Source organism: Macrosteles quadrilineatus, unplaced genomic scaffold (assembly GCF_028750875.1).
Source record: "Macrosteles quadrilineatus isolate MER2022 unplaced genomic scaffold, UCM_ALF_1.0 Scaffold_1__1_contigs__length_201487025, whole genome shotgun sequence".
Taxonomy (NCBI): domain Eukaryota; kingdom Metazoa; phylum Arthropoda; class Insecta; order Hemiptera; family Cicadellidae; genus Macrosteles; species Macrosteles quadrilineatus.
The window spans coordinates 185,366,065-185,378,758 of record NW_026542594.1 but is presented as its reverse complement, the minus strand read 5'-3'; the positions used below and the strand labels follow the sequence as shown (position 1 = coordinate 185,378,758).

The following is a 12,694-nucleotide window of genomic DNA, read 5'->3' as shown; positions in this document are numbered from 1 at the left end:
CTAGGTCAGCTGATAGTTTTTTCCTCACTCTAAATTAGAGCTTGGGAAACAATGAAGTTCTTTGATATCAGCTGTCATCAAGAATAGCTACTGGCAATTTTGTGTTTTACAGACTGTCTTCCCTGTGTCACAACTATCGTGCAAGAAACGACCCGAGACAGCTATCACTCAGTTCAAGAACAGCCTCGGGCAGTTGATGGTGATTCTGTCGAGCAAAGAACCATCGTACATCCGCTGTATCAAACCAAACGAGTTCAAATCTGCAGGTGAATCAGTTATAACAATATTAATCTTGAACACCCTTTTTGCCAGAGCTTAAATTTATTTACAAAATTCTATGTAGAATTTGCAAAATATTAACCTCTCAAAATTCTACATCACTCTTTAACAATTAGTGTGTAGTGTAATTAAACCTTGGGCGTTTAAAGATTCAATCATTTTTGTATGCAGGAGAATTTGACGAAAAGATAGTGTCGCACCAAGTCAAATATCTTGGACTGATGGAAAATCTGAGGGTGCGAAGAGCTGGTTTTGCTTACCGAAGGCGTTACGAGGAATTTCTTGGAAGATACAAGAGTTTGTGCCGTGAAACATGGCCCAAATACCATGGAAGTGCGAGAAATGGTGTGCAAGCGTTGGTCAAAGCACTGGGCTACAAACCTGACGACTACAGAATGGGCAAGTAAGTCAATTTAAACACACTTATTGGAGGATTCAATCTGCTAGGTAGTAAATCAGTTTTCTTGGAGTAAAACTAAGATTCTGTTTCCATAATTAATAATTGAATATCATTATTGTCATCGAACCGAAACAGCAGACATAATAATAAGTGTTTAAGTTTAAACCAAAATAAGTGAAGGACAAGTATAGAATAGAGTGCAAGGTTTTGTGTCGCTTTTTTTTAAATCAGTAGTTTCTTTAGCTAGAACAGTTTTTAAAGCATTGATCGAGGACATATTGTTTCACTTTCACACCATCAACATATTATTGAACTGACACCCTACTGATTACTTGGCATATTGTATTATAAACATTCACTTACCCAACAATTTTTGTAGCCTACATCCAACTTTTCTTTGCTTGACAAAAACATTTTTTCCCCAGCACAAAGATCTTCATAAGATACGCCAAGACGCTGTTTGAGACTGAGGATGCGTTCCAAGTAAGGAAGCAACAATTGGTGGCCAGGATACAGGCCAGGTGGAGAGGGTTTGTGCAACGCAGAAAGTACATGCGGCTAAGGGCTTCAGCGATCACTGCGCAGTGCTGGGTACGCAGATACCTGGCACAGAAACAGGCCGAGCGCAGAAGATGGGCAGTCACAATCGTCAGGAAGTAAGTGGAACCATTGTGATATGTTATTTCAGAAAAATGTAATTTGTAGATAAGAAGCTGTTATAACATGGGAAACTGAAATATGAAGATATGACCATTTATTTTTAAATATAGTAATGGATCCCTGAAATCCTATCCCTGACCCTGTGTGATAAGAATTTCCACAGTCCTCACCATTCGGACTCTTTCTTGCTCGTCACAGGTATATTTCTGGCACAGCATAACAGAGCTGAAAGCGCTTAATCGTCCCCTAAGTAATTTTCCTCTGTACTTGACTTATCTGTGGTTTTACACAACTTACTAACAAGAATCTTAACTAATGCAGACTAATTGAGTATTTTGTTTTCCTTTGATGTCTAAATTGATTATTTATGAATTTTTTACTGAGAGTGAAAATATGGACTGAATTTTTAGGCTAACTTTACCTGGATCGAAGAACTATTGACACATTATTAAATATGATTTAGGGCCGTTTTCGGTAGTAGTATTCTAACTAAAATACAACATTTGTACACAGCTTCATCAAGGGGTTCATCACTCGTAATGGGCCAGAGACCAACCTCAACTACAGGTTCATACAGATCGCTCGTAAGCAGTATCTGCTCAGACTGTCCAAGTCTCTGCCACAGAGTCTGCTAGTTCACTCCTGGCCACCCTGCCCTATCATCTGTCAAGATGTAAGAACTGTTAAACTAACATCAAAGACAAAACAATCAGTAACAGTCAAGACTCATAATAATCACTTATGGTAGATTTACAAAAAATATATCATCAAATGTTTATAAAAAATTACTGAGACCTCGACTTTGAATCATTGGACCTTACACTTTGAACCAAGACATCCAACTCCCATTATCATGATTAAGATACAAGTAATACAACATGTTTTTCTTAAGTCCTTTCTCAGGCCTGCGGTTGAGTTAATTTTTATCTTATCGATATTCAATTCAATACTCATACAAAAGTTGCAGCTGTCTCAACAATAAATAAATAGCTGATATGCTTTACTCCAGCTGATTATTTTCGAACCATTAGCACCAAAATGTATAGCCTATATTGAAAACATCTATTTAGCAGCAGTATAAAAAATATTCTGTCAAATTAAATTTTAACAATTAATAGGCTTATGAAAGTTTTGCTTAAATCATGTAACTTTTTTCCAGGCGTCCCAACAACTAAGAACCTTACATCGGCTGTGGCTCTCCCGCAAATACCGCCTGAGACTGACGCCTGATATGAAACTGCAGTTTGAATGGAAGATTCTTGCAGAGTCTCTCTTCAAAGGTGATGATCACAATTTTAAAAATAAAATTTATCATATATGGTACTGTAGATGATTTCAATGATTGCACAAAACATAGACGCGACTCTTGGGAAAGATATTTAATAATCTTCCCATGCAAATCGTATTTTAACTTATTATTGTTAACGTTACCTGAATGTGATAACAAGATGTATTCGCCTAACTACATAAATAAATAAAAAGTTTCAAAATGGGTTTTGTTTTGTAAAGACTATTTGAAACTTCTTGAGATATATTTCTGAAAAAGTCTACATTACACTTTTTGGATGATATATTAGTACACAATATATTTTATAAGCTTGTCATATTTTAAGCTCTGAGCCTTAATATAAATTTTATTAGTATGATTTTTAGCATAACAGTTAACCCAAGCGAAGGAGAAAAAATACACCATTTCCATATCCACTCTTTTTTAATGTTCACTCCAAAACATTTATAAATAAAAATCTAGTCTAATAATCTAATAACTACTTTGTAGACATATATTTGATTATAAAAATACATATTCATAAAAAATATGTATGTTGTACATCAGTGGTAGCTAAACGTGTAGAGAAGTTAAAACGTAAATGTGAGTTGCAGGCAAGAAGAAGAGCTATCCTGGGACAGTTGGTCCGAAATTCGTGCAGGATCGCCTCATGACGGAATCACAGAAAATCATGAGATCGAACTTCCAGGGCAGCTTGCTTCATGGAGAGAACCTGCTGGTAATAAAAAGTTGATGTTAAAAATCTATATGTTAGAATATAGCAACTATTTTTGCTTTTTAACTTGTAAAGATTTTTCATAAAATTTTGCTTAGTAACTTAACAAAAAGTAATTCCAAAATAAATGTTGTTTCTTTTAAAATCACAACAAGTTTATTTACGCTAACATTACCCTCTTTTATAAGCTTGGGGAATGTGTGTGGGGACTGGTCATTAATTAAAATTAATGAAGATGTATGTTGTTGGTAAATGACCTAAATTAGATAATCCTGATCAAAATCCCGAGAAATATCTTACGGCCAAAGTTGAATTAAACCTATTACCTCTGACTATTGAAACAACTTAGACTTTCTATCCCCATGTTAAAGTTTTGTTCATCAAAATCGTTGTAGTTGAATCGTTGTAGTTGATGTAGACCACCGACAGATTGTGCTGATCTAAATTACCAACTTCTGAGGAATTCACCAACCTTTTTACCCAATTTAACTTATGAAACGGATTGTTGTGAGCTATAGCAACTCTGTTAAGACACATCAACTATGTTAGGAACAACAATAAGGTATAAAATAGCATTTTAAACACTAGCGCATTCTTATTGGCTCACACAACTATGTTCTCTTTTAGTAAAACATTTGCGACAGCTGTTCCAAATAGCCGATGTCCACTTCAGTATTCAATAGTCAAAGCTTTTACCAACTTAAAGTATTTAATGAACCAGCTGCCTTTACAATAACCAATTTAATTTCTACAATGTCCTAACAGTACTCCAGTCCAGTGCACAAGTTCGACCGTCACGGTTACAAGAAGCGAGACCGCATCCTACTTCTGACCACCACCAACCTCTACCTGGTAGTGGAGGAGGGGAAACACTTCAAGAGCAAACACAAGCTCCCGCTGGAGTCCATCGTCAAACTAGAGGTGACGTCGGAAACCGACAGGTTCATCCTACTTAGGCTGAGCCCGGAGTTACAGAAGACTGACAAGGTTCGTAAATTTGTTGGAATAGTTCAACTTTTTCTCGAGAAGAATAAAATCTTTGAGTTAGATTGGGATTTTCAAAAAGTCCCCTTAGAAATCAATACTTAGCTCGACATGATCAGATTAGTGATCAGATTACTCTTTGGGGGAAAAACCATCCTACTCTGGCTTAAACCTGATTAATAAATGTACTAGACTGCAGAGGAAGAGGAAGAAAACTGCAATAAGAGTTGAACGAAGAACGGGCTGAAAATTCTCTATTCTCTTAAAATTCTATAATTTTTTTTAACAAAGTTCTAATAGTAAACCCACATTAATGCAGACTATTTTCTGAAGTTGTTTAAGTATACCTTCAAGTAGTCTTTACACTTTGTCTACAATGAAACACATTTTTAAGAAAAAGATTGGTGTATTCTATACAAAAAACAAACAAATGACGCTTAACACTGTCAAAAAAACCTTGTAAATTTGTTGTATTCTTTACCAACTTACTGTCAAAAGGCTGTTTGGATAACGTAAGTCTTCATTAATAGGGTGCAAGTTATTGAAGTTTTAGTGTTCTCACATATATTTATTCTTTTACTAAATTGTATTCATACCCTTTCGATTTTTTATCTTCATACACTAGGACTTAAAACATATTATGATTGTTATAGTGTAAAGTTTACTTTTCTGGGGCATGCCCAATTAGGCAACCTAGACAATATAATTGATATATTTGTTCATTTCCAGGGGGACCTGATTTTAGAGATGCCCAACATCATAGAGTTTGTAACATTCGTCATATCAGCCACCAACAAACATGACCTGCTCAACATCAACACCATCGAGAACGGACAGTAAGTTTCATGACATAGGTTTTATTCAAACAATTTTATAATTACTTGTTAAATTTAAAATCCTCACTGAAATTGAAAGCTTATCCCCATCAAAATTAAAAGGAAAGCGAAAATTAGATGAAGAACCAATTCAGGAATAAATAGGAAGTTATAACACAAAAATTTGAAGTAGAAAGATTTTCTTTTCCACAACATCACATGGTCTAAAAACATCTTATGTTTCAGAATCACACACATGCTGTCGGATGGCACACAGGGTCGCATAGACCTGACTAAGGGACAGAACGGCCCAGCGATCACTAAGAGCAAGAGCGGCCATCTCATCGTAGTGGGCTGATCACAAATACAATTCAAACAACGAAAAAGAAAGTGCAAAACAGAAATCTGCCGAAGATTTGTGAAAACATTCATCGGAATGAAGTGCTGAATCAGAATGAACTGTACAACAAAGTTTTTAAACCTAGATATAGGTATATAAGTTTTCAGGTCAACGAATTTGCTAATCATTACAAATATGATTTTTTTTTACATCGAAGACAATCTGTGCAAACAAAAAAACATGCTTAAGAGTTGGGATAACTTTTATCTGAAGACAAATGATGATTTTCAGATCACAACTCTACAAGAAATATTTCAAACCTAGTTAAGTATTTAAGTTTTCATGTAACAAATCTAGTAATTATCATTGTTTATCATGAACGGAAATTCACTGAAATGAAGTCACCTTTTTAAGATCACAATCTACTACAAAGACATATTAAGCTGAAGTACCATTTCAATTTGCAACAAATTTGTCAAGGTAAGAACAATTTATAAAACAACATTGTTCATAAAAAAAAAGAAAAATACTGTAGGATTAAAATTGACAATACAATGTGCTAACTTTAGTACTTAAGGCTGGAGAAGCTTTCTTTGTCTGTATTTTTATAAACTAATATTTCAAAAACTTGAGACAAATGTACGCGTTCCTCAATTACTATAACAAAAATACAACAATGAAGGAACGTAGTTTAATTTTGTAGTTAAATCAATAAGCTATATTTTCCTATTTACTGTATTTTACAATTTACTGAGAACATGTTTATATCTTAGAATAATTTATTGTATCTTATGTACATAGGCAACTAAAAATGTGATAACAATAAATATTAAAATAATGGGTTGTTTAAAGTTTTTTTGCATTCCATATAAAATCCTTAGTGTTATTTTCCTTAAAGCAATATTATGACGAAACCCCCCAATTTCTCCAGGAATAAATACTAAGTCATTACATTAAAACAGTCATGTATAATTTTGCTGTAAATTAAAAATTCTATCTTTAATTAGGATCATTAGGATTGTATGTGCTATTTGGGTAATACTTTTTAATTGAAAAAGAATCTTCCATCAATAAATAAATAAAAGGACAAATAAAAGTAAAGGTTAATAAAAGGAATTAAAATCAGTATTTAGGCCTACAGTATTATATGTACTCTATTATTGGCTCAACTGTTCTAATTGCTACAACTTTATCACGGGAAAGTTCAATCTAGCAGTGTATTCAATACCGTAGTCAAAGGCATTATTTGTAAACACCAAGAATCTAAAATACACAATTAACAGCAATTAATTACTAATTTAAAGAAAGAAAGAAAGCAAATAGTAAATAATACACATTAAGAATGTTGGGGTCCATATTTTAACTTGCGTGACTAACCCTTGGGTTCAAAATGAAACCTTATGACTACTAACCCTTCTTTCCCTCTAAAGTGAAACCTTATAAAACCTTTCCAAAGGAAACACAACGCAGATTTAAAGATTTCCTGTTTTATGACAGACTATCAAAACACTAAATTAGTAGTGTAAATTAAATTGTAGGCTACAAAATTGCATAACATTATGCAATTGTGTGGCTGAATTATTTGTCTAAAGAAAAAATTTTTTTGTCAAAACAATAATTAAGCTCTATAACAAATCAAGATGCTCCGCAACTATACTTCAAACAATATTAAATTTTACAAGAATTGAAAACCTTTCCAGAGCAACAAGTGGTACAATAAAAATAGCTACAATTTTAAAATGTAAACTTGTAAATCCATACAGTTTACTTAATATTCTTCAAAGTAAAAAAAGTCTGTGGTTGTACAAAGTTTTTCTCGTTGGCGACTGTCCAGCCATTACAGTGGAAATGTCGTTGAGCTGCCAATTGTTGCAATACATTCAAGTTAAAAAGGTACAATGAAAGTCAATTGAATCTCACTGTTTGTAAGGTGTGGTCTGTACAGGGTTTCTACGCAAAAAACGTAGGTAATGTAAGACTAAATTACTCAATTCCCGTTACAGCTCAACAATTATTACGTACATAATTTAGTCTTACATGTCCAGATCAGGGTAGAAAAATGGATTTTAACAAAAACTTTAGATAAAATATTGTAATGTGTACAGAAACAACGTAATTAATGAAAATTCTGTCTGGAAATTGAGCATTCAGTTTGAAAATGGTCAAACTCAACTTTTGACGTCCAAATTTTGTTTTAGCCTAGGACTACATGAAACTGCCTTACTGGCTTATCGCACGTACGTGATCACTTTCAATCATTTAAATGAAAGATCCCTCTATCGCCCTAAATTCCCAGACATTGCTTCGAGTGACTTTCACTCTTTTCCCAAAATAAAGAGATTTTGTTATCAGCTCAGCGCTTTGATAACGAGGAGCTCCAGTCACGTATCACCAAAAGACTCTCAGATTGCTAATGGCGACGTTATAGGAAGAATTGAATTTCTTAACTTGTCCACCACTATGATAAGTTCCTCGATTTGTTTAGTGACTATGTAGAAAAATAGTATTTTATTTGCTCTTTCAAATGTATATACAGGAAAAGGAATGTTAACTGAAAAACCCATTAAGTCAAAGCACAGGTTAGCCAAAAAGCATAATACAAATCCAAATCAATTAGAAAATCAGTTAGACAGTGGGAAGTGTTTGTCATGCCATAAGTAAAAGGCTTAACAAAAAATACCCTTGTACTGTTACTGTTTATTTTCCTAGTGATGGCATTGAAGGCATATATTGCCATAGAACATAATTTTAAGAGGAGTTTAACTTTTAAATCAGTGTCAACATTTTAACTAAAGTAGCCTACATCAGTAGGTATTTTAAGTGATAGAACAATATGAGACAAATAATCAAAACAGCAAAATATGGATGGTTCGGTCACACAATAAAATAAAGGAAGGATAAGTGGCGGAAATCTGATTCAAAAGATTAGTGAGGAATAGGATGTATCCCTAAAACTAGAAGCATTGAAAAAAAGCATCTTGAATTTTATTCTCTAGGTGAGAGTTATGACATCGTTGCAAACATACAATTGCCTACAAAATAATAAGGAATATGGAACACCGAATAGCCAGGAATTAAAATTAAAAAAGGTAGCAGGATGGTTTGTTTCCAAATTCAACGATACAAGTTTAACGATTTATTTTAAAAGTTACCTTAGAGAAAGTACAGAGATTATTTCTTCTTCTTGGGTGAAGCTTTCTTTGCCTTTTTCTTAGTGGCAGTCACCTTTGGAGACTTGGCTTTCGCCTTAGTGGCAGCAACTTTTGGTGTGCCAGTCGCACGAGATCTGATTTCTTGTTCAATGGCTTCATTTAGATTCTTTGAGATCGCCTTTTTGATTTTCTGAACCTCCGCTGACTTTGCTTTCTTCGGAGTGATGGGCTTGCCTGCAAATAATTTCATCCATAAGAAATCAAAGAGTTTCAATGGGCTGAAGGCAATAACTTAAGTCTTGTGTTTTGCCCGACAGCATTTGTAGAAGTCATACCTAGTAGGCTATTTCACACTTGTCTTTAAGTTACTCAGTGGTGTACTTAGTCATATAATTTTCCACAGCGAGAACGTTTATCATACTCTAAGGACAAACATAGGTTATCAATATGGTACCAAACTAAATTAATACCCCTATTAACTTAGGATTTTTTTTTTAAAGCAGAGTGACACCACTGGTCTTAGGTAGCCTACTAAAACTGATCTGACCTAATTTTACTCTTCAAAATCGACCCCACCAATCCTTAAACTCAAGATATTCAGTTGGAATGATAAGGATAATGGTCACATTAGTTTCCTCATTGGTAAATTACCCGTGTTGTTATGAGTAAAACTATGCTGTTATGAAAGTAAACAATATGCTGTTAATGTATGTGAAACTTTTCAATTCTTAGAACTGAACTGAAACGGCTAGGGCCTACCTACTTTAAAAAACAGTCGTAGGCTAGGTAGGCCTAAATATATTTAATAGGCCTACACAGAAGTTTAAGAAATGATTTACTTAAGTTAGGTATGAGGATAAATTGGAAAATGCTTCCACCAGCATCCACTAAATTAGGCTATCATACATTAGGCCTACGAAACTAAAGTTAACCTTCCAAGTGTCTCTAGTTTTGGTCTTAATGTTTGCCCATTTATTGCGCAATCGCAGGGTTTTATTAAAATGTATCTTAGAAAACTTAAAAACAATGTAAAGTATACTGTTTTATATATAATATCATTTTGTTTGGAAAATTATGGGCTTCAATGTAACATAAAAACATTACAAAAAAAGTTCAACAATTTTTGTGGAGTCAACATTTCTCAAAAATTATAAAATAAATGAAAAAAATTTATGTTTGCGCTCAATAAATTGTTATAATTTATAGGTCTACAAATAGGCTATTTAAAAATAGCCACTTTGTTCAGAATTTTATGAGGATTCCAAAAATATAATAAGTTAATAGCCTATAAGAAAGTAGGTTTGCAAATAAATAAGTTATGGGCAAAAAACAGATTTCGGTACATAGCGTTTAGCTAAGAATGCATAGCCTAACCATAGCTAGGGGAATCTGGCTGATAATTTACATCAATATCACTACCTACTTCTTCAGGATCATCAACCAGCCCTTCAAAATCACTTAAATCTTCTTATAATGCACCACGTTTATCACTAACTTACTTTTGATTTTTAACACTAAACAATGATAAACGTAATAAAATACATCAGTCATCGGTGCGAGGTTAACCAAGCTGTTTACAAATACGCACGTCAGCTGTCTGCTACAATATTTTTGGAACTAAAATGGGCTGCACTTTACTTTAGGTCCTACACTCATTCGAATGAAAATATAGATTATTCTATTGTTACATTCGATATATCGTTTGGTTAGTTAGGTTAGGTTAATCTTACCTAACTAACCAAACGATATATCGAATGAAACAATCGATTAATCAATATATGGATCGATATTTTCATTCGAATGAGTGTAGGACCTAAAGTAAAGTGCAGCCCTAAAATGAAAAGCGTATAGAAACAGTCATTTATTTATTTATTTATTTATTTCCCAACGGATTGCACCTTTTTACAAAATATGTGTAACAATTTAGATGGCATTTGCAATATTACTAACTAGAAAAGTAATAACAATGGTAATAACAAAGTGATAATAAATAGTAATAGCAAGTAATAACAAATAGTGATAACAATCAGGAGAAAGCTCTGAATCTGCTGAAAAAAACTAACTTATACCAACTCGATCCAGTTCAATCCGATCCAGTCAGTCCCAGAGCCGTCGCCGTAAACAGTGTTTGTGAGTCGCAAAAGCGACACATAACACTACAGCGGATGTGTTATGAGTCGCTTTTACGACACATAACACTCGGAGGGTTAATGGGCTGAAATGGATTAAAAAGTAAAGGGGATTTGTATTTATAATTTATTAGGCCTACTTAAAACTAAGTTATTGGCTAATTTGAATTTTAGACCTAGCCTAAATTTTAGATATATTAAAGAGAAAGTTAAGGTCTAAGTTAGCTAGAAAAGTTAAGTAGTGTTGGCAATATGCCTAGTAATCTGTGACACAAATTAGCCTAATATCATTTATTTACTTGGATAACCCTAATCCTTAGGTAGTCTTTTCAGAGAAATTAGATACCTTAACTTACTAAGGCTACGTAATAATTTTCCTTTTACATCTTTTCGCCAAAGTCAAATCATAACCCAGGTCACAGCTTGTAGCAATGGCCTATTTCACTATGAAGCTCACAGGCAAAACCACTTGCATAGAACAATGAAATAAAGGGAAACACTCACTTTTCCGAGAAATGGCAGGTCCTTTTGCAGCTTTCGCCTTCTTTTTAGCGACACTGGCAGGTAACTTTGCTTTGGCTTTTAATTTTCCTTGTGGCATCTTCTTTGTACTGTAGTTAAAATATGACAAAATAAGCTCACAACATTCACCCACAATAACACTTCAAAAGGTTAGCTTGGCCAGCAGTATTGTTGTTGGCTTGCTTGAAACCGTTGGTTAACCACAACAAACGCGTCATTATGATTACGAAAGAGCAGTGTAATTAAACAGCGTTTGGAAAACTATATAAACCAGCAAGTTAACATAAATTTTCTAACACACATAAGTACTATGTGCATCAAATATTTTTAAATTTTGATTTTGATTTTATTCCTAAACACGGCAAGCTAGCCGTGTTACTACAGCCATTGACTATTAAATATATTTTTTTTATTTAAATCGATGATGGTAAAAACGGAAACGTCATGATGTAAGGAATAATGTTGAAATCCTTTTTGTGTGTTTTCTATGCAATCATTATTTTTAAATTATTTTTTATTGTTTAATGGGTATAATTTCTTGTCATTGCCTTTGTTTAAAAGTATATATCTTTTTTTAAATAATGTTTTCTCTCTTTATTTTTTTTTTTTTATAAGTCCTCGCTGTGCCGAGACGTAGGAATTGGCTAACTCAGGAACTCGCTAACTCGGTCGTGTGGCGGAACTGGCTAACTCTGGAACTGACTAACCGTCTCAGTCAGGAATTGGCTAACTCCGGAACCCGCTAACTCGATTTTGTCTCGCGGCGGAATTCGCTAACTCTGGAAGTCGCTAACCCGGCCGCGCCCACTGCTCGGAGCGTTGCCAACCTTGTACGACAAAATAATCGTACACTGCCGTATTTCAAAATGTCAGTGTCTATAAAGATACAGTAAATGTTATTTTTTTTGTTATCAGTTCCACTTTTAACAGATAACTAGCCCAAAGTAATTAAAAGACAATTAAAAAATCATGAAAAAGTGTTTTTTATTAAACTGTACAATGGCCAGTTAAATGTTTATGATTTCGATCTTAAATATAAATGCCATCAGTATAAAAGAAAATAATAGAATATGAAAAATATTCAAAATTTAGTTTAATTGGTAATAAATAATTAAACCTCTACGAAAATAAGCTAAAATACACGCAAGTTCTTAAACACGGAAAACAGATTTAATTGTAATGTCGTAATAAACCAAAACCATTAATTAATACAGTCATCAACCATCGTAACTTTCATAATTAATTCATAGATTTTAAATTAAATGTTCGTCATTGAACCGTCCAACTTACGTGTACAAATATGATGACATAGACTAAGTTTTTATCTAGGCCTAATAGTTTGAACCAAAGCATTGTAGGCCTACTAGTAAATAGTTGCCTAATTCTAAACGATATAAACTATACCAAGCC

General features: G+C 33.6%; 2 protein-coding genes across 4 annotated transcripts in view; one reads left to right on the top strand and one right to left on the bottom strand.

Annotated features, from left to right (window-relative positions):
* Positions 1 to 6,315, top strand: part of LOC128991606 (unconventional myosin IC) — a 50,081-nt gene extending 43,766 nt beyond the window's left edge. For both annotated transcript variants that reach the window (XM_054414644.1, XM_054414633.1), the window contains exons 12-20: positions 113 to 266; positions 451 to 682; positions 1,105 to 1,335; positions 1,853 to 2,012; positions 2,499 to 2,619; positions 3,221 to 3,345; positions 4,108 to 4,329; positions 5,056 to 5,162; positions 5,388 to 6,315. In XM_054414644.1, the coding sequence (XP_054270619.1) occupies positions 113 to 266; positions 451 to 682; positions 1,105 to 1,335; positions 1,853 to 2,012; positions 2,499 to 2,619; positions 3,221 to 3,345; positions 4,108 to 4,329; positions 5,056 to 5,162; positions 5,388 to 5,499 (1,464 nt within the window). In that variant the 3' untranslated portion in view covers positions 5,500 to 6,315. The remainder of the gene's footprint in view (positions 1 to 112; positions 267 to 450; positions 683 to 1,104; positions 1,336 to 1,852; positions 2,013 to 2,498; positions 2,620 to 3,220; positions 3,346 to 4,107; positions 4,330 to 5,055; positions 5,163 to 5,387) is intronic.
* On the bottom strand, positions 3,032 to 11,479 carry LOC128991619 (histone H1.1-like). Of its 2 annotated transcripts, none has more exons than XM_054414666.1 (3): positions 11,267 to 11,479; positions 8,634 to 8,867; positions 3,032 to 3,342 (listed from the first exon to the last, which is right to left on the bottom strand). In XM_054414666.1, exons 1-2 carry the CDS (start codon positions 11,361 to 11,363, stop codon positions 8,653 to 8,655), a joined length of 312 nt encoding a protein of 103 aa, XP_054270641.1. In that variant the 5' UTR covers positions 11,364 to 11,479; the 3' UTR covers positions 3,032 to 3,342; positions 8,634 to 8,652. The 2 variants fall into 2 exon arrangements, with proteins under 2 accessions (XP_054270641.1, XP_054270650.1); XM_054414675.1 differs by having other exon boundaries at positions 3,032 to 3,339.
* Positions 11,480 to 12,694: the final 1,215 nt, after the last annotated feature.

Excerpts from the sequence above, each read along its gene's own strand:
- LOC128991619 (XM_054414666.1), bottom strand. The coding sequence starts at position 11,363 with ATGCCACAAGGAAAATTAAAAGCCAAAGCAAAGTTACCTGCCAGTGTC. Across the intron at positions 8,868-11,266 it reads ACCTGCCATTTCTCGGAAAA|GCAAGCCCATCACTCCGAAG; the intron begins GTGAGTGTTTCC and ends AATTATTTGCAG.